This window comes from Amia ocellicauda, chromosome 4, assembly GCF_036373705.1.
Source record: "Amia ocellicauda isolate fAmiCal2 chromosome 4, fAmiCal2.hap1, whole genome shotgun sequence".
Taxonomy (NCBI): Eukaryota; Metazoa; Chordata; class Actinopteri; order Amiiformes; family Amiidae; genus Amia; species Amia ocellicauda.
The window spans coordinates 1,912,558-1,933,144 of NC_089853.1; the positions used below are offsets into that span (position 1 = coordinate 1,912,558).

The window sequence follows — 20,587 nt, forward strand, 5'->3', positions numbered from 1 at the left end:
AATGTAAAAATTACTGGGTTCTTTTTCTTTTGGTTTGGTTACATTAAAGAGGACTATATTTGAAAACACCCTTAGCTGATCCCTCGCCACTTCAGCTACAGTATGCAGCTTAGCAACACCCCATTAATCAGCACAAGCACATTATCAAGTCTGTACCTGGCACTGCCGGTATTTCTGTTGCATGTAAGAGAAATCAGATTTACTGAAATGTTTCTACATAGGTATGACATAACAAATATGAACAATGGAAATAATTTAGGGGGGCACGTGCCCCAATGGCCTGATGCCACTGTACAGTATCAATGAGGTTGAAGGAAGAAGAGACTTTAATTTTTACTTTAAAATTCAAATTTTCAGATTTTACATTTCATATTAGTAGACACACAGTTTTGTTAGTTTCATATTTCTTTAAACCCCTACTAAAGGCATTGTTTAAATTTGTGTTCAGCTCCTTGATCAGCTAACACACACTGTCCAGCGATTCAGTACTCAGTTGATGGTGGGCTTTCATATTTGATCTTCGACCCCTTTGCCCTGTAGATCACTGCTCCACACAATGTTCAGGTTCAGATTTACACTGGAGACTGGAGAAAAAGGAGAAATTAGATATTTGAATTGAGTCTGCATAGTGCATTGCTTCTCAGCTTGAATTCTCACCAATTTGATTTCAACTGTATAAACTGTGCCTTGGACTGTCTATGCATAAAGATGTGTATATGTCACAACCCAGCAATACTGCTTTTTAATTAGAAGCCATAGAGAAAACGTATTGTTGTTATCTTTGATTTTAATTGAAAAGATCATAAGTGACTAGTTGTTTCAATATTAATCAAATAATGTATAATGAATGCTTTGAAATCAATTATCCAAAATTACCTGCACTGCCCAAGCTCCTGGCTAGATGCAGAGGCCACTGAGATATGGAGTGTCTCCCGGTCTCTGCAGACACTTGTCTCCTGTGATGGTGATGCCTTGCAGTGATGCCAGTGCTGCAGCCCTGGGCACACCTTGTGAAGGGATTGCCAGCTTGGCATAAGATGACTGTACAGCTGATGTACACCTTTAAACAGACAAGGGTCCAGTTAAACACCCCTGCATGTGAGGGTTTGAGCAAATAGGAAGTTATTATACTGTAATGTATGTGTCTTTAATAGCATTACCTCAGGAAACTGTCCAATGAAGGAGAAAGCTTACAATCCAAATCTGTACATTGTTCTGCTGCTTGAATACACCACAACTGTGTCATCCTTAATACACCTGGAAAAGAAGAACATAAAAACCCTATTAACTTTCAATTACAACCAATTAAATGACCATTCTCAAAACATTTATCCAAGTTACAAAACTGGAATTAGTTGGTGACTACCAGTTGATGACTATATTTCTCTCCTGATGGGAGTGGTCTCTTCCAGAATAACAATGCCCCCATCCACAGGGCACGAGGGCTCACTGAATGGTGTGATGAGTGTGAAAATGATGTGAATCATATGCTCTGGCCTTCACAATCACCAGATCTCAACCCAATTGAACACCTATGAGAGATTGTGGACCGACGTGTTAGACAGCGCTCTCCACCACCATCATCAAAACCCCAAATGAGGGAATATCTTTTGGAAGAATGGTGTTCATCCCTCCAGTAGAGTCCAGAGACTCGTAGAATCTGTGCCAAGAGCATTGAAGCTGTTCTGGGGCTCGTGGTGGCCCAACACCTTACTGAGGTACTATGTTGTTTTTTCCTTTAATTTGTCACCCGTCTGTATCTATATATACAGTTAGGTCCATAAATATTTGGACAGTGATGTAATTGTCATAGTTTTGGCTCTGTACGCCACCACAATGGATATGAAAGTAAACAATCAAGATGTGCTTTAAGTGTAGACTTTCATCTTTAATCAAAATTGGGTGAACAGTGTAGGAATTACACCCATTTTTATACGCGGTCCCCCCAATTTTAGGGGCTCAAAAGTATTTGGACAAACTAACATAATCATGAATTAAATTGTGAGTTTCAATACTTGGTTGCAAATCCTTTGCAGTCAATGACGTCTGAAGTCTAGAACCTACAGACATCACCAGATGTGAACATGAAAAGTTGCGTGAGAGTCAAATAATCTACCTGCCGATACAAAACTACAAGCCTCTACTTTGTCGCCGGTACAAATATGAATAGAAAAGACAACAAAAAACAAAGCCGCCTTTAGGACATCTGTGTAGTTATTATTATTTTTGTATTTATTTATTGGCAGACATCCTTATCCAGGCGTTATCTAATTGCCAGTGGATCAATGCTGATGTGTTTGCTTTAATGTGAATAACAGAGCAATGCACATGTTTCAATGATGCTTTTATTCAGCGTCCACTTATGTGTATAGCGCAATGCATTCAATTAAAACTTTGACCTATTGGCTAGCAAACTACAAAACTATACATCACAGCGATTACATTTACGATTCGAAGAAACTAGCAGCTAAAATTAAGCTGCAGCTGTGTACAATTGTACAATCCACTTTGGTATATTAATTATTTTTTCTGGTATATGATATATCCACTTTGGTATATGATTTATTTTTTCTGTTAATTTTTAATTGAACGGCCCCTCATAGTTAGGCAACTATATTCTGTAAATATCACCCAGACGTCATATGCTTTACCTATTTGTGTAATTATTAATAATAGCAAATATTGTATGTTTCCGTTACAGCCGTTTTGACAGCAGTGGTATTCAACGTAGTGTTGGTCTTCACTCCCATATATATACAGATGTGTGGATTATTGAAAATCTGTACTGATGTCCGCACTTCGATTACAAAATGCACCTATCCAACCCTATGCCGAACGGGCTTCTTTACATTTCGGCATAAATGCGAGAGGTTTTTAGAGCACGAAGTGGACTTCAAGGCATTCAAGACAGAAAACAGGAGACACTTCTTCACACAGAGAGGCGTCACAATCTGAACAAACTCCCCAGCGATGTGGCTGAAGAGACAATTTGGGAACATTCAAAAACAGACTGGATAGGATCCTTGATCACTTAGTTATTAATGGACACCAAACGAGCACGATGGGGCCAATGGCCTCTCGGTTGGACACGGTCTCCTGATCTCATGCTCTTCTGTTCTGTGTATTGTAAGGTGGGCCCGCGCCTGGGGGGCGGGGGATTGCATATAGTTACCAATTCGTTCTCCTTCACCGGGGCTGGGCTGACAGGTAGACTGGGCCAGTGTGTGTGGGGGTGTCTGGCGGGGAATCGAGAGGAGGGGATCCGGACTGAGAGTGAGTTGGCGTGGAGCAGCGAGTCACCGCAATCTGTGAGTTACAGGGGGTTGTTTCTGTGGGTTTGGTGTGGGTCCCAGCCAATAGGGATCCCTAGTGCTGTGTGAAAAAGGGCAATAAACTCCCGACATTGCTTTGAACTGTTGTCTGCAGTCCGTCCTTTAAAAATAAATAAAAGAGACGCCTGCTCGCTACAATACACTCACCTAAAGGATTATTAGGAACACCATACTAATACTGTGTTTGACCCCCTTTCGCCTTCAGAACTGCCTTAATTCTACGTGGCATTGATTCAACAAGGTGCTGAAAGCATTCTTTAGAAATGTTGGCCCATATTGATAGGATAGCATCTTGCAGTTGATGGAGATTTGTGGGATGCACATCCAGGGCACGAAGCTCCCGTTCCACCACATCCCAAAGATGCTCTATTGGGTTGAGATCTGGTGACTGTGGGGGCCAGTTTAGTACAGTGAACTCATTGTCATGTTCAAGAAACCAATTTGAAATGATTCGACCTTTGTGACATGGTGCATTATCCTGCTGGAAGTAGCCATCAGAGGATGGGTACATGGTGGTCATAAAGGGATGGACATGGTCAGAAACAATGCTCAGGTAGGCCGTGGCATTTAAACGATGCCCAACTGGCACTAAGGGGCCTAAAGTGTGCCAAGAAAACATCCCCCACACCATTACACCACCACCACCAGCCTGCACAGTGGTAACAAGGCATGATGGATCCATGTTCTCATTCTGTTTACGCCAAATTCTGACTCTACCATCTGAATGTCTCAACAGAAATCGAGACTCATCAGACCAGGCAACATTTTTCCAGTCTTCAACTGTCCAATTTTGGTGAGCTTGTGCAAATTGTAGCCTCTTTTTCCTATTTGTAGTGGAGATGAGTGGTACCCGGTGGGGTCTTCTGCTGTTGTAGCCCATCCGCCTCAAGGTTGTACGTGTTGTGGCTTCACAAATGCTTTGCTGCATACCTCGGTTGTAACGAGTGGTTATTTCAGTCAAAGTTGCTCTTCTATCAGCTTGAATCAGTCGGCCCATTCTCCTCTGACCTCTAGCATCAACAAGGCATTTTCACCCACAGGACTGCCGCATACTGGATGTTTTTCCCTTTTCACACCATTCTTTGTAAACCCCTAGAAATGGTTGTGCGTGAAAATCCCAGTAACTGAGCAGATTGTGAAATACTCAGACCGGCCCGTCTGGCACCAACAACCATGCCACGCTCAAAATTGCTTAAATCACCTTTCTTTCCCATTCAGACATTCAGTTTGGAGTTCAGGAGATTGTCTTGACCAGGACCACACCCCTAAATGCATTGAAGCAACTGCCATGTGATTGGTTGGTTAGATAATTGCATTAATGAGAAATTGAACAGGTGTTCCTAATAATCCTTTAGGTGAGTGTATATGTGTGTGTGTGTGTGCACGTGTGTTTGTGTGTGTGCTTATTATCTACTCCGCAAACCTTTGCAGGATACCAGAGTATAAATTAACTCATTTTAAATAAGTTAATTATAGGATTGATACTAACTGTAGGGAAAACTGAAGAGTAGACCACTTGAGAAGAGCTCAAAAATACGTGATTTACTGTAAAGAGAATAGATTGCCTAATTAATTCTGTAGAATTGAATGGAATGCATACAGACTCCAGAACATCGACGTATTCTTAAGCAATGGTTGGGACCTTTCAAACTAAGAAATGTGCAGGAAGATGGAATAAACACAATGGAACCAGTTCTTTCAAATGTATTCTAATGCATCCGAGGACTGTTTAGTTTTGTTGTGGTCTAGAATACCTCTACTAGAGTTTGATTCCTTCGTGTCACTGATCTCCAAGAGTGCAGTCACAAAACTGAATGCGGACTACAATTACAATTAAAGGAATTTAAAATCAAAGATGGAAAAATCAGTTATTGCAAATTACAATTTACTGAAATATGCAGGTGGCATGCATCATTAACCAAGTGAAAATATTAAAAAAAATACTGTCCACAGTTTTTAATTGGATGTCTGAAGGTTAGGATGAAACTGGACATAGAGCCAAACATAGGTGGATCATAATTGTTTTTAAAGTTTATTTGTATTGGAAAAAAAGCGAACACCAGCAGGCAAAATACAGGACTTTCACATTTGTCTGACACTCCAAACTTACAATTAAGGTACTTTTAACACCTTAGACATATATGCATTTTGAGAAGTTACTCATGATGAAGTTGAAGTTGAAAGGACCACAGGAGGGCCTCACACTGCACTATAACCCATGTCAAACATTATTTTCATGGGTGGGCACTGATGTTTCATACGAGACAAGTTTAACCAGACGGTAGAGAAAACCCGTAAATGAATGACCCATAACAATGAATTGATCAGAAACAAGGTGTGATTGCAAGCTGTGCAAGAGTCACAGGGGGGAATCTCGCAGCTCAGCTCCTTGCTGAGTTAAATCTAAAATATGAGGACCCGCGAGCAGGGAGGAGCCTGTTCGGAGGGCGTGGCTTCCGGGATGGGCGGGCAGCACGAGAGGCACCGCCAGCCAATCACAGAGTCTGAAACTGAAGAGAAACCGGAAGCAGAAGAGCAGGATGGTCCTGCAACCGTTTATTATTTAATAATAAAATTAAAACCAAAGCCACCATTGATGAAAGCTGTGTAGTTATTATTATTATTATTATTATTATTATTATTATTATTATTATTATTATTATTATTATTATTATTGGCAGATGTCCTTACCTATGCATTATCTATTTGTGGGTGAATCAATGGTGTGTTGGGTGAATAACAGATCAATGTCAATATTTTATTCAGCATCCACTTCCCAGCTAACACACAATGTTGCCACAATGCTGAATTATGTTGCTACAACGTTGTGGCTACATTGTGTGTTAGCTGGGTTATGTGTAGTGGTGCAGATTAAAAACAAACTGGGGCTACAAAACACATAGTGGTTACATTTGTAATTGGAAGAAACTAGCAACTAAAAATAAGCTGCAACTGTACGTTGGAGTTTCTATGTGAATGTAAGTCTCCTGTTGTGATGCCCAAATTCATCAATAACAACAGACATTAGTGTGAGTCCTTATGTACAGGTGCGCTGCCCATAAAGACTTTCTTCTGTCATAGTGGAGCACAAATATGTTTTAAGTAGTTTTAGCTCACTGAACATAACTTGTTGTAACCCACATGAAGGATTACCATATAACAACTAATGGGTTAAATTTAATATATTTAGAGTAGCTCTGTGATTGGCTGAGGATAGCGAGGAAGAAAAAAAACAAAGAAAGGGAGATCGGCCATTTTTTTAGCTAGACTCCTCACAAAGAAAAATGTGAAAATGTGTGTATGTTTTGCTGTTTGTGTTAATGTATGTCTTTAATAAGAGTAGTCTACTAAGAGTTTCATTATGAGTTAGAAAAATATACTAAAGAAATAAGAAATCAAACGTAGAAGAAATTACAGTGTAGCTTATGTTTGAATATTAGAGATATGTAATATGTAATATGTAATATTAGAGATAAGTCTGTTTATTTTGGAAAATGTACACAAGTTAAAATAAATGTTTGCTCCACGTGGTGGGTTGAAAATAAAATGGAGGTTCTCATAGCGTTCTATTAGCGCTTCCACTAGATGTCAGAATTATTCTGCATTATGTTATTTTTTTATGATTTGTTCCCTTTCAAATCAAAAGACAGCCATTACCGAATGGGAAGAGCCTTTTGACCTGCCAATTTGTGAAAGCATGTACCAAAGTTCCCCAATAGGGTGGCTGCTGGCAGGAGGTAGACACCCCCCCCACCCCCGGCGTCTGTGAAAAGTCTCCTCCTGACTGTAGCCATTTCTTCTTTCACTTTGCCATTGAAATAGCTTTAGTTTTGGTTTCGCTTTGCAGACGTACTAAAAGCTAGAGCTCTTTTGAGTCTGGTTATTTCCATATTCCTTAATCGGAATATCTACTGCGCTCTTCGGAGTATTCTGCAACGTGGTTGTTTAAAAAAAAGCGTGTTTCTCGGAGAGGTAAGTGTACAGCGGCAGTCTCACTCAGAGCCGGCTTCAGCCCCTCTACAGAGATATGCTGTGTGCCTGATTACACTTTTATTGTACCTTTACAGATTACTAAAACACAAACGGGAGTTTGAAATCTGGATGGGAGAGTGTCTCTCTTGAGAATCGGTTCACAGACCGCTCCTCCCCTCCCCTCGAGCTACTACGGATGGGAGAGTGCCTCTCCAAGACTCGTTCCTCGGACTGCTCCTCCCTGTTCCTTCTCAAAGTGATTTCTCAACAACTCCCGACGTTGACTCCGCCCTCGATTTCGACCCAGCCCTCGACATCGACGCCCTCGACATCGACTCTGCCCACGTCGACCAGTCGACTCCCACAAAACCTGTGATGCCAACGGGAGGGGGAGAAGGAGACAGGCTTTATTGGGAGCTGGGAGAGTTTGCATTGCCTGACATTGCAACCTACATTGAAGGGCTGAGGGAGGAGGATTTGCAGCTGGAACTTCTCACTAAGATGAAGCCAAAAGCAGCATTGCACCGCTGCTCCTGCTGCAAAGTGAAGCTGCCTTCAGATGACGGGCGTGATCTTTGTGTGCGGTGCCTGGGCAGTGAGCATGCACTTTAGGCACTCAGGGGAGAGGGGGGCTGCACCCATTGTGCGAACTTCATCAAGGCCACTAGGTGTAGGAGAGCTGGTCACTCTCCAGCTTCCTCCAGGGCTTCGACGAGCAGCCAGGAGAGATCAGCGACCCCCACCAATGCATCAGCCCTCGCCACCGAGAAGAAGTCCCTCTTCCGCCTCTTCACCCTCTAGCCCAAGGGGCTCCCGAGCTAGAGAGAGGTCTGCCACACCCCCTCCGCCTCCGTTCCCCAAGGAGACGGTTGCCACTGAGCAGGCGCTCACGCTCTCCCAGGTGCACGTCCCAGCGCCATGCCTCACCTCGACACACTCCTCCATGGAGGACCCCCCACACCGGGGTCCCCCCAGAAGGATGAGGGAGACTTCCCCCTGTCAGGAAGGTGAGCAGGAGTTCAGGGCCTCCCTTCTGACCCAGATGGCTTCTATGAAGCAGATGTTAGACACAATCTGGGCAGAAAGGGAGTCGTCCAGAAGCCAGCGCGAGGCCCCGCCATCACTCTGCGCCCTGCCCCCATCAGTCCTCCAGGAGGAGGAGGGGTTCTGCTGTACAGCCTCCAGGTCTGACATTTCGGAGGAAGCTAGCTCAGTGATGGAGCTATTTGCAGGTCCCAGCGTGGAGTTTAAGGCACTTATGCACAGGGCAACAGAGGTGGTGGACGTCCCCTGGACCCCAAATACAGAGGCGCCTAGGAACCGCCTCATGAGGGAGAAGCCTGTGAAGTCCGCAGAGACACTCACGTTTTTCAAGGACTTCGTAGAGGTGATTCAGTCCTCTTGGACAAAGCCAGCGTCCGCACCAGTGACATCACGTCTGGTGGAGATGATGGGCCTGGGACCCTTCCCTCCTATCGGGGACTCTGTCTCATGCCTGGTCCAGGCTAACACGCTGCTGGGGAACAAGCAGTGCCGCACCACGGACCTAATGCTGAAAAAAGCTTACACGGCGGAGACACTGGCGGTCAAGGCGGCAAACGCTCAGTCCATTCTCATGCTCTACATGGGACACCTGGCCCGGCGGCAACGAGAGTGCCCCTCAGTGGCAGACGCAGAGGAAATGGAACTGACGGCTGCCTATATGACAGACCTCCTCAGGGAAGGAGGGAAGGCAATGTGCAGGTCTCTGGCGGCAATGGTTGCGGCGAGGTGACATCTCTGGTTGACACAAGCTGCAGGATGCCGAGAAGGCTGTGCTACTCGACGCTCCTATTACACCGGGGGCAGACTTTCGGGAGACCGTAGACCTCACCATTGAGCGTTCGGCAAAAGCCAAGGAAACAGCTTCCAAATATGCGGACCTGCAGCAGTCACGCCAGCCTCAGTAACGCCATTGGCCCTACCCACAGCATCAAGGAGTGGGTTAGGAGCAAAATCTCCCCGCAACAACAACAACAACAACAACAACAGCCCACCAGTGCCCAAGGCAGCTTCAGACGCAGGGGCCAGATGTGGCAAATGGGAAAGAACATGCTCTCCGGCTGGAGACCTAGGAGCAAAAGTGATTCCCGTAAGCCCCCTGCGAAGTTGCAGGAGCTGTCCTGAAGGGACGCGGCCGCCATCACCACCCCCTCCACCCCCCGACAGACCGATCAGACTCGACCAAATGCAAGCAAGGACTCCTGGGTGCGAATGACGATGACCCATGGATATGCTCTCCAATTCCACTCTGCCCCCCCACCTTCAGGGGTGGGGCTGACCAGTACTGTCGGATACCCCGAAAGGGCGAGAGCTCTGTTACAGGAAAAATCTGTGATGCGGGAGAAACGAGCGATACAACTAGTGGCCGCAGAGAACTCCCGAGCAGGGTTCTACTCAGGATACTTCCTAGTGTCAAAAAAAGATGGAGGCTTCAGGCCAATTCTCGACCTGAGGGGCCTCAACATGTTTCTGAAAAAGAGAAACTTCTGCATATTGACTGTGCAGCGTATCCTCCATTCCGTCCTGCCGGGCGACTGGTTCATGTCAATCGGCCTCAGGGACGCCTACTTCCACGTCCCCATCCTCCCAGCGCACAGGAAATACCTGCACTTCGCTTTCCAGGGCCAAGCGTATGAGTTCTGTGTGCTGCCGTTTGGCCTCTCTCTGGCGCCCCACACATTCTCAAAGTGCATGGATGTAGCCTGGGCCCCCCTCAGAACAAAGGGGATACGGATACTGAACTACCTGGATGACTGGCTGGTGTGCGCAGACTCCAGGCTTCAGGCAGAGGAACATATGACAGAGGTCATATGTCACTTGACTACATTGGGTCTCTTTCTCTCTCAAGCCTGCACAGATTATAGTGTTCTTGGGAATGAAGCTAGACTCGGTGAACATGCTTGCCTATCTGTCAGAAGGCAGAATCATGTCGTTGGAGACGTGCCTCACATTATTCAGGAGGACATTGACTCTCCAACTGGTTCAATTTCAAAAACTGTTGAGGCTGATGGCGGCCGCCTCAAACATTCTTCCCCTTGGACTCATGCACATGCGTCCATTACAACATTGGGTAAATGCCTACAGGTTACACCCAGCGAAAGACAAACATCACAGATTGACAGTGGCCCCAACATGCAAGAGGACACAAAATCACAACAAACTGTGCCTCGGCTCCCCACTCGGCTGCCCTCACAGAAGGGAAGTCATCACCACAGACGCCTCAAGGACAGGCTGGGGCGCTGTCTGGAATGGAGTAGGAGTAAAGGGGATGTGGAGCGGACTCTGGTTGGCTGCTCACATCAACGCACAGGAGCTGCAAGCAGTGCTGCTGGCCCTGCACCACTTTCACCATGTCCTGTCAGACAGACACGTCTTAGTTCGGATAGACAACACAACACTAGTGGCTTATATCAACCACCAGGGGGGCTTGCGCTCCCCCAGACTACATCATGTGGCCTGCAGACTTCTTCTGCGCAGGACAATCTCCGATCGATAAGGGCAATACACCTGCCAGGTGTGTCCAACACGGCGGCGGACATTCTCTCTTGAGGAGGTTCGGACAGCTCAGAATGGAGATTGAATCCTCAAGTGGTGGAACAGATCTGGGAGAAGCTGGGACAAGCTTGGGTCAACCTCTTCGCTACACAAGCGACGACCCACTGCCCTCTGTGGTTCTCATTGGAGACAGGATGGGGTCCCCTGGGCATGGACGCCTTTGCTCACCCATGGCCGCGGGAACTGCTGTACACCTTTCCCCCTCTGCCACTTATTCCACTGACACTGGAGAGGATTCGCCAGGAAGGAGCCCAAGTCCTCCTGATCGCCCCCCGGTGGCCGAGACAGTTGTGGTTTGCGGCACTGACACAGATGGTCAGTGCGGAACCCTGGCCGCTCTCGCTACGCAAGGACTTACTGAGTCAAGCGGAGGGACTTCTGTGGCACCCCAACCCAGCACAGCTGCAGTTGTGGCTCTGGCCCCTGAAAGGCACCGCCTAATGTCTATGGGACTGCCAGATAATGTCGTGGAGACACTACAGTCGGCCAGGGCCCCCTCTATCAAAGCCCAATATACTTATAAGTGGTCAGTCTTTCAAAACTGGTGCTTAGCCAGACACGTGGACCCGGTGTTGTGCCCCATGTCAACCATCATGTGCTTCCTGCAACAGCTGCTGGAGGAAGGTTAATCTGCATCCATGCTGAAGGTGTATCTGGCTGCTATTTCAGCATGCCATGATAATATTGACAATGTCTCTCAAGGAGCTCACTTCCTGGTGACCCAATTTCTAAAGGGTGCGAGATAATTGAGACCACCAGTAAAAGAGCACTCGTTGCACGGTACTGATGGGATGGAGAGACCCCATCCCTCCTCCTCCCGCCCCTGCCGCTGTGCCACGTGTGGCCACCGCACGTTACTCTCTTGGAGCGGTGACGTGGTCTGCCCCTTCTGTCCGGGACTGGACCAGGGGGGCGGAGCAACTGTGGGCCCCCACCACTCGGGCGCACGCGGGGTCCCAATCACGTCTTGCTGTGACGTCAAGCTGTCCTCCTCTCTAAGCGAAGGCGGGACTTTGGTGGATCCTTCTTTCCACCTAACCCTCAGCCCTCCCAGTACTGCCTGATCTCCTGGCGGAGCTACACTCTACCTGGGACCACCCAGCGACGGCCCCCGCCCAGGAAGGGGCAGGCGAAGTCTACCCCAGGACCCAGGGTGCGCAGGAAGCGGGTTCAATGGATTTTCACCGTGTTAATTCCACCATCTCGGCGCTGGTGTCCTTGCCCCCCTCTCTGCAATGCCAAGGGACCTGTCCTGTCCTAACAGGCAGTGCAGGGTCACAGAGGCAATGCTGCACCGAGCATATGAGGCTGGAACCCAGGTTGCCCACCTCCGCAATACAGAGTCCCTGTTGGCAACTCTACATCGCTCAGCTGGTGGAGGTCCCGGACGCAAGGCCCTCAACTTCAGAGACCCCACAGCCTACTGGGGAGTTGCCTGCGGCAGCAGATCTGCTAGTCCAGGAGAGGGAGCAGTCGCTACAGCTCACAAGAGTGTACCCCCAAGCAGCACATCTGGGTCAGACCTGTAGGGCCTAGAAGGCCAGCCCCACAGAAGCAGCAACCCCGCCCTCTTGCTGACCTTTGCCAGCAACTCACCAGCAGGCAGGCGCCTACCCAGTCCCAGGCAGCGAACCCCCGCCCCCACACCTCCCGAGCCGTGGCCCTGAAGCATTCCAGCAGCCTCTGGCCTACCCATGCAACCCCCAGCAACTCTCCAATTGGTACCTTCTTACCCAAATAATAACAGTTGGCTACTACCATGGCTTCTTAAAAATGAATGAATTTTAACTGTTTTTAAAGATTTAGTTGTTTTTAAAGCACTAGTTGTTTGGGTTTTTTGGTTAGTTTTGTTCTGTTTTTATTCGTTTGTCAAATACATTGGCCGTTAGAATTTTGATTTTAAATGCATCGGACTGTTTTGGTTTGTTTTTTATTTTTATCATTTTATTAGTTTTTTGATTTGTCCGGTGCCTTTTCAGTTAATTTCAATGTATTTGACCTTTTTTGTTGGTTTGCAGTTTTTGCTTTAATCACTAGTTTGTTTTATTGTTTTGTGCACTTGTTTATTTGAGTTTATGCATTCTGTTAATCACTTAAGATTTACATTTTTTTAAGTGGTTTTAGAATATTGATTTTAACAAATTTTAAATCATAAGTATTTAAATTTGTTTTGAATGTTTTTATTATTGAAATGTAAAATACTTTCCCAATAAAACAGTATTTACTCCCTACGGTTCCAGACCTGTCCACCCCACTTCAGACACCCGGTGTGGATGCGAGTGAGGGACCCATTGCAGTGTGTGGCGCTTCTCGTCGAAATCGCCTCTCTTTTGGAGAATTGCGCAACTTAAATCAAACTAAATAATTTTGAAGAAATTAAAGCCATATATATATATATATATATATATATATATATATATATATATATATATATATATATATATATATATATATAAATAAACTTTACACTTTCTGCATTGTACATCATTCACAGAAGCCATCCGTGGCCTGAACACATCTCACATCCGTGGCTTATTTATTTATCTTACAAGACCGAATAACACAAAGTTGGCTTGTGTGCTGTTCCATTAACCTTTTATTAATGATTTGCATCATTATGTTATCCAATACAAATGGATATAAAAACTGTCTAAACACAAAAAGAGTTCAGTGCAATGGCTATTGCTTCTGTTTCTGCTTACTTAAAAGTACTAAGATGGATTGTTAAACCAAGAACAGTTCCAGTCCCTTTTAAAACTAAAACAAACCCATGGTTATATGCTGTATATAAGTAATAAAAAGTAAGTAATGTGTAAAATCTGATTTGAGTATAATGGCCATTTCAATTGTATTCAATGTTGAATTAATGTCTAGGGCTGGGATTAAATCAAAACTTTGACCCACCTGCTAATAGAAAACTAAAGTACTGTACTCAGTTATGACATCATTTAGTTCGATGCCACATTCCTCTAATCATAAATGTAACTGCTATGATTTACAGCTTTGTAGTTTGATATTAGGTGGTTCAAAGTTTTGATTTAATCAAATTAAATTGAACCCACTCAACACTAGTCTTATAGCAGAACTTCATGTTTGGACGCCTTGTAGATCAATACTCCACACAGCAGGAGGACAGCAACTGCAAATGCCCCTGCAAAGACCTTGCTGGTTCCACTCAAATATGCATGAGTGCCTGGAAGGAGTAACACAGGTAAGAAATGCAACAGAAAAAGAGTCACAGCAACAGAAAATAATTTCTTTCACAATATGATCAACATGGAAGTTTATTTTGTTATTTAAAAAAAATATAGACTTTGATATTTAGACTTCTACCATTTGTGTCATGCTAAGATGACACAACTTAGTTTAACTCTTGTTAGGACTAAAGTTGTAGATTTTACTGTCCTGTAATTTCCTCGCTGAGTTCAGATGTCCTTTGGTCATGTCCCAAAGGACAACACACACCTATGATAGGCCACAGAAAAGATCTAAACTGCAGGAAAAATGGAAATGATATTTAACACACTTTAGACTGCTCCTGTCCTTACCTGGGCTGCCTGCGGCATTCTTAGCGACACGCAGGGGCCCCTGGGTAATTTGGTGGCTGTCTGTCTGTGATGACAGTGATCTCCTGCGACGGGCTGAGCTTGTGCAGCCCTGGGCACACCTTGTATTGGATTTGCCAGCTTCACACAAGATCACAGTGCAGCTAATATAAACCTAATGTCAGGGAGATATGAAACTTAAGAAATCTACAATACGTTGTAATGTTGTATTTTATTACAAGATCGCTATTTCTTTCTTTTAAATGCTTAAAATCACAAAATGCTGCAGTACTGAAATGCACACAGTGTAGCTAACAAAAGCAGATGTTTTCATAAATATATGTTAGTTTAGCTACATTGTTAAACTTAGGGCCGGATTAAATCAAAATTTTGACCCACCCGCTAATAGCAAACTACAAACCTGTACATAAAAGCGGTTACATTTCTGATTAGAAGAAAGTGTCTTCTTAGTAAAAATGAAGCCGCAACTGAGTACAGTTCTGTAGTTTTCTATTAGCGGGTGGGTCAAAGTTTTGATTTAATCCCAGCCTTAGACTGCTGTAAAAAAATAAAAAATAAAAAAGTTAAATCCTCAGAATAGCATATTACCTCATTAAATTCCCCAATGAATTTGAAAGCCTCCATTTCAAACCTGAATTCGCTTGGACTGCTTGGGTAGACAACTATTGTGTTATCCTTGTTACACCTTGAAAATTGGATACATGAAAGTTACATGTCCAGTTTTGTGGAGTGCACTCTTATAATAGTTTGTGTTGCATAGAGACAATCCCATTGACCAATGCTACCATGAGTAAATGGGCGATGGTTGGGGTTTTGTTTATGCTTTCTTGTTTTAAGAAAGAGGTTTAGTGAAATATAATGCACATTTGACATGGCAGGTCTAGTCTCTCTTGGGACAATCCTCACCCGTTTTTTATGATGTCGTAGTGCATGGATTCACTGGGGTCATCTTTAGGGGTTGCCATGCAGGACTCCACAAAGAGCTCGGTGTTACTGAGAGAGGTGTGGGCCTGGATACTTATGTACAGCATTTCCTGCAGTTGCACTTGCACTGGGTAAGCACTGGGCTCAATCATCTGTCTGAAGGTATTGTTGCTGTAGAACTCAAACACATAGCTGAAGCTGCCAAAACTGGTCTCGGTGAACACATAGGCAGACTGATGGGTCTTGAACTGGGACGAAGCTCGGCCGATCTTGGAGTAGGTGCATGAGAATGGAATCTCAGTCAGATGCTTCCTGGTTATGACATCATCTGTGTTGTCTACTGATACAATTTCATTCCTGAAGATGAGGCCATCATGAGTTTCCTGTAAAATTGGGTTAAAAAAATGTATTCTATATTTTCTCTTCATTCTTATTATGCATTCGTTTTTGGATCTTGATTTTTTTTATTAAAGAACATCTTAAACTGGGAATTATTTAAAATGTTGTCAATATTTAGGTATGTTTTGCAGTTCATGTAAGTTTTTAAGTTTTGTCACAGATGATCAAGAGGTTGAGATTAGACATGCATTGATGCAGGGGTCTGTACATCCTCTTTTCCCATTTTGCCTACTTATTGTGCAATACTATTGCACCATGCTATGGGAAAAGGTACTGTACCAGTATTATAATTTAGCTTTTAAATTTTTCTCTTCATTGCAAACCCAATTTTGTTATAGATTTTTCAGGAGCATGATCCCCACACAATACATTCTGAATTGCATGAACATGTGGATCAGATTGTGAATTTACCTCAAGCTGTGTTCCACAGGTGTTTAGTGACATTGTCGCCAGTACATGTGATCCGTTAGATGCCAGTGTGCATGATGGATCATTTAGACGCAAGTGGCTTTCATTAAGTCCTCTAAAGGCAGACTTGTTCATAACAATAGTCATAGTGTTTTCAGTGCATAAGATGTCAACTTCACCTGGCATGAAACAAGCATATCACAATGACTTCAGTTTAATATCTGCCTTCAAAATAAAGTACACACATGAGTTCAACGTGCATCATATGCAATAATTATAATCATACTTACCAGTATGGTATTTGTCCACAACAATTATAATGCATCTCATATCAGACTGACTGGAAAAAGCCAAAAAGTGATAACTTGAGTAAGTGAGAGAGCAAATATCCAAAACATACAAGGAACACAGTTCACAAAGACCCATGCTTACGTTTGAAATGTTTCAGCAGCAAAACAGATGGAAACATGATTACTGCATTCACTTTCTTCTGGGGTCCAGCTGATCAGCACCTGGTGAATTCCATTGGTGCTATTACTCTGACCTGACTTTGTTATATTCAGTGGACCACTGACCTGGAAGTCATGTATCCTTTAACAAAGGAAAATAAGAAATGATCAGAAAATACATGATGCAACAAATTAATAAATAATATGTAATGTATACATTTTTAGATTAAAATTCACAAAATAACATAAATGTTTGCTTAACATTTTCAAAATGATGGAAAGAAAAAATGAAGAGACATAATTTCATACATAAATTGTATTATATCAAATTTAACACTGCAGGGTAATCTGGCACCTCAATGAGATCGATGACTTACGTTGCCTGTGCTGCTTGAGCTCTGACAAGGAACTGAAACTCATGAGCTACAACTGCATGATAGACATCCCCATGGGCTGGAGTGGGAGGCAGAAACTGAGGCCTTACAATCCCGGGGACACACGTAGACACAGGAGAATCAACTGTAATGCAATGAATGAAAGCCCATAATTACAGAACTGCATCTATCTCAAAATATGTCTTACTATTAAAGCAAATAGGTACAGCTTTGTGTACCTTTTTAATACCACTCTTGCCAGTTGGTTTAACATCAATTTACTGTCCACTTTATGATGCTAACCCTGCTAGTTTAAGCCTGTCTCAGACTTGGCAGTCATGAAGGAGGACTTTATACATATTTTGAAAGACAGAGAGGTTGAAATAACAAGTAGAAAGTATATACCTATATATTTACTTTTGTCAGTGAACTTACCTTCTACAGCAAAGTGTAAGGGTAATCTGCTCAGCGCAGTAGTACTGTTGATGGTACTGTTCATTGTGTCTCGAGCTAATGGGAGTCTGACAGACGAAGTCCCATCTTCATATGACAAGGAAATTGTTTGCATCGGAAAGTCCTCAATCACCAATTCAAAGACATGGAGTCCGACACTGGGAGTGTTGTTGAATTTTAAACTACAAAGATTCTAAAAAGACAAACACACACAAAACAAGTTGAGCTATGACGTCAGCAGGCATTTACAACTACACAAAGACTGCATTTCAAATATATCAGCCTACCGTTAGCTTCTACAAAGTGCACCTTACCTCATTTAGGGTGACATTTGGGTGCTGGTAACATAACTCACAGTCCACATTAGCTGCTTGCCCAAACCTGCATCTGACTTGATCACCATCTGGGTCATGGGCTAGTAACCAGAGTGTAGTCACACAGTTCTGGGAAATTCTTCATAAAAATAACGCAGGGAAAAACATATTATTTATTAGAAATTGCTTTTCTGCAGTTGTTTTTTTAAAGTTTTTTTAATAAAAGAAGCTAACCTGATTGTTGATAGAATGGTCAGAATTGGGGATCTGTTGAGTGATTGCAAATCAGACCTTGTCCCCATGTCAACGTGAGTTAAGAAACTCCAGTCTGCTGTTCCAAAAAGGTTAGAGATCCAGCAGCAGCCTGTTTCCCTACAGCAGACAAACAAATATGAAAATATATAGAGTTATATAGTTAAAGTAAATCTTAAAACATTAAATAATTCTTAGAACAATGTAGCAGTATTGGTCTATATCCTAAGAATACATTTCAACACCAGGACAGGATGACAACAGAGAAACTAACATATTTTGCTTTGGTTAACACCATTTTATATTTGTTTTCAGAATTCCCAACTTCCAGGATAATTCTGTTCATATATTTCTTTCCAAACAATGTACCTCAACTCAAATGGTTTGTCACTTGAGATGTTTCTCTGTATGACTCCATCTGCCTGACACCAGTGGCCGAGCTGAGATGTGTTCCTGTCTGCGATTTCAGAGTGAACAATCTTCCCACAGTTTCCACTATAACAGCCCCAAGTGTGCTGCTGGTGACATTCCCCACTGTAGGACTCCTTGTATTGGAAATTCACCTTAGTTCAATGGACATTAAGATTTTGTAATTCAATCAATGTTTACTGTTTACTTTCTTTCTCAGTAGACTAGCTTTTGTATTAATTTAATATTGTTTATCTAATTTAATCTCCCATGCTGTCAACTCTCAGTTAATAAAATACAATTAAACAAACAAATTAATACATACACAAGGCTGCCCATTGTTGTCAAAGAGTTCTCTGGTTCTCTAGAAGTTTTGGAAATTTACTTAAAACAACAGTTAAATTGAAGGTAGTTGTTCTGCTTTTTGTGTGCAGAGAATGTTTTATATCTTGAGCATAACACCGTCTGTTGGGAGATCCCTGATGGAATGATAACTAAAGACAAACATATTTAGAGGGGAATCAAATGGAATAGCACATAATGCAGGCTAAATATAAGAAAACAATATCCATTTTATGAAGTGAAAACAGTTAAGGACGTCACACAATTGTAATCTGTCTCACTGAGTGTTTGAAATAGCCAGCTCAAAATATTGCAACACTTTTCAAACAACACAAAACTGAAGGCAAGGAACTTTTACAACTACACCGTAACTTTAAGATTAAAGATATTGCTTAAACATTTACAAAACACCCCTCCTCATTCTATCTATCTCATAATATATAGTATACATTTTTAACTTTACTTACCAAAATGGTTCCATCTGAATATTTTCTGACGGGTGTAAAAGTCATAAGCCCACCTTGTATACTTGCTGTAATGCTTATAGAGATTAATGAACTGAAAACCCATAGCATGAAGAGTGCCATTGACACAAAATCTCTGTCTCTGTTTTGTAGTCTAATGTGCATTCTGGGTTGCACAGCATGAGCTACGAACAATGTGCAAGTGCAGAAAATCACGTGCTATGAGATTAGTTTAAATGACTATTTCCTGCAATACAGAAATATTGTCCTTTAATCCTTTTCAACTCAATTGTGTATTGCTAATAGCACACAAAGGGAATCTAGGAAATTACTGACTAATCTGGTATTTTAAGTTTTCACTGATAGTTTCAGGAGTGGACTGCTTTTAATTGTGAGTTGAAATATTAAATTGGGAGTTGTTACTGGTGTGCTGTCTCTGTGTCTCTGCCGGAGACTGGGGTGGACCTGGACGTTTAGCTGTTGTCTTTTTGCTGGCCAGTATAAAGCCATGTTCTGGGACAGGAGCAGGGTCCTCACAGATATGATATGCAGATTGCATAGGTTAGTGAAATAAATTGTTTAGGATCATTTCATTTGTATTAAGAAATACACAAGATGTTTAACCAAAGTTAATATCTCCATGAGGAGGATGTTTATTAAAATAAAATTAGGCATTATTTTGTCTTAAAACACAGAATGGTTTTTCTTAAATTGTTTAATGAGATAAAATTAATGATAAAAAAATAGTTTTTTGTTTGATTTCAAATGTTAAAATAACCAGAACCTGAAACAACAATGGCAAACTGAAAGTGATTCAAGAAATGAAAATATCTTTAAATACCTACAACACTCATAGGAATGGCTGATCAGTGCCAAATGTAAAACAAAACAACAGGGCAGAATATAACTGCCAGTTTCTAAATGTCCATTCAAATCCAACCATTTTGTCTCCCTTATAAAATGAGTTCATGTCAAATAGCAAATATGAAAAGATGCTGTAACCACTATTTAAACAGCAGACATGTGGTTGTTGTAAATTGTGTTTTGTGTGAGACTTCCCTCAAAATTCAAGTTATTTTTTTATTTTTTTATATTTTTGTATGGTAATTACAAACCAGTGCATGTATTTATCATCATAACATTTAAGGAATTGAAGCCCTTAGCACACTAGGGGGCAGCATTTGAAAACCTATGTTGCCCAATATGATTAGGAATTTGTAAATAACTCAAAGTCATAAACTCAATAAACAAACCATAAAAGTAATGTATTAATCAGTAAGTCATCGGTTTATAGGTACAGTACACACAGGCTTGTTTCCTCTTTTAAAAGATA

General features: G+C 42.7%; 1 protein-coding gene across 1 annotated transcript; it reads right to left on the reverse strand.

Annotated features, from left to right (window-relative positions):
• Positions 1-507: 507 nt before the first annotated feature.
• On the reverse strand, positions 508-17,886 carry LOC136748933 (ZP domain-containing protein-like). The gene is made up of 5 exons (XM_066702942.1): positions 17,830-17,886; positions 15,374-15,774; positions 15,056-15,152; positions 877-1,060; positions 508-584 (listed from the first exon to the last, which is right to left on the reverse strand). The coding sequence occupies exons 1-5, from the start codon at positions 17,884-17,886 to the stop codon at positions 508-510; spliced, it is 816 nt and encodes a 271-aa protein (XP_066559039.1).
• Between the last annotated feature and the right edge of the window lie 2,701 nt (positions 17,887-20,587).

Bases quoted from the DNA above. Each gene is read 5' to 3' on its own strand.
- LOC136748933 (XM_066702942.1), bottom strand. From the start codon at position 17,886: ATGACCCAGATGGTGATCAAGTCAGATGCAGGTTTGGGCAAGCAGCTA. The intron at 15,775-17,829 runs GTGAGTTATGTT...CCAATTTTACAG, and splicing joins GCAAGCAGCTAATGTGGACT to GAAACTCATGATGGCCTCAT. The intron at 585-876 runs GTAATTTTGGAT...CTTTTTCTCCAG, and splicing joins CAGGAGCTTGGGCAGTGCAG to TCTCCAGTGTAAATCTGAAC.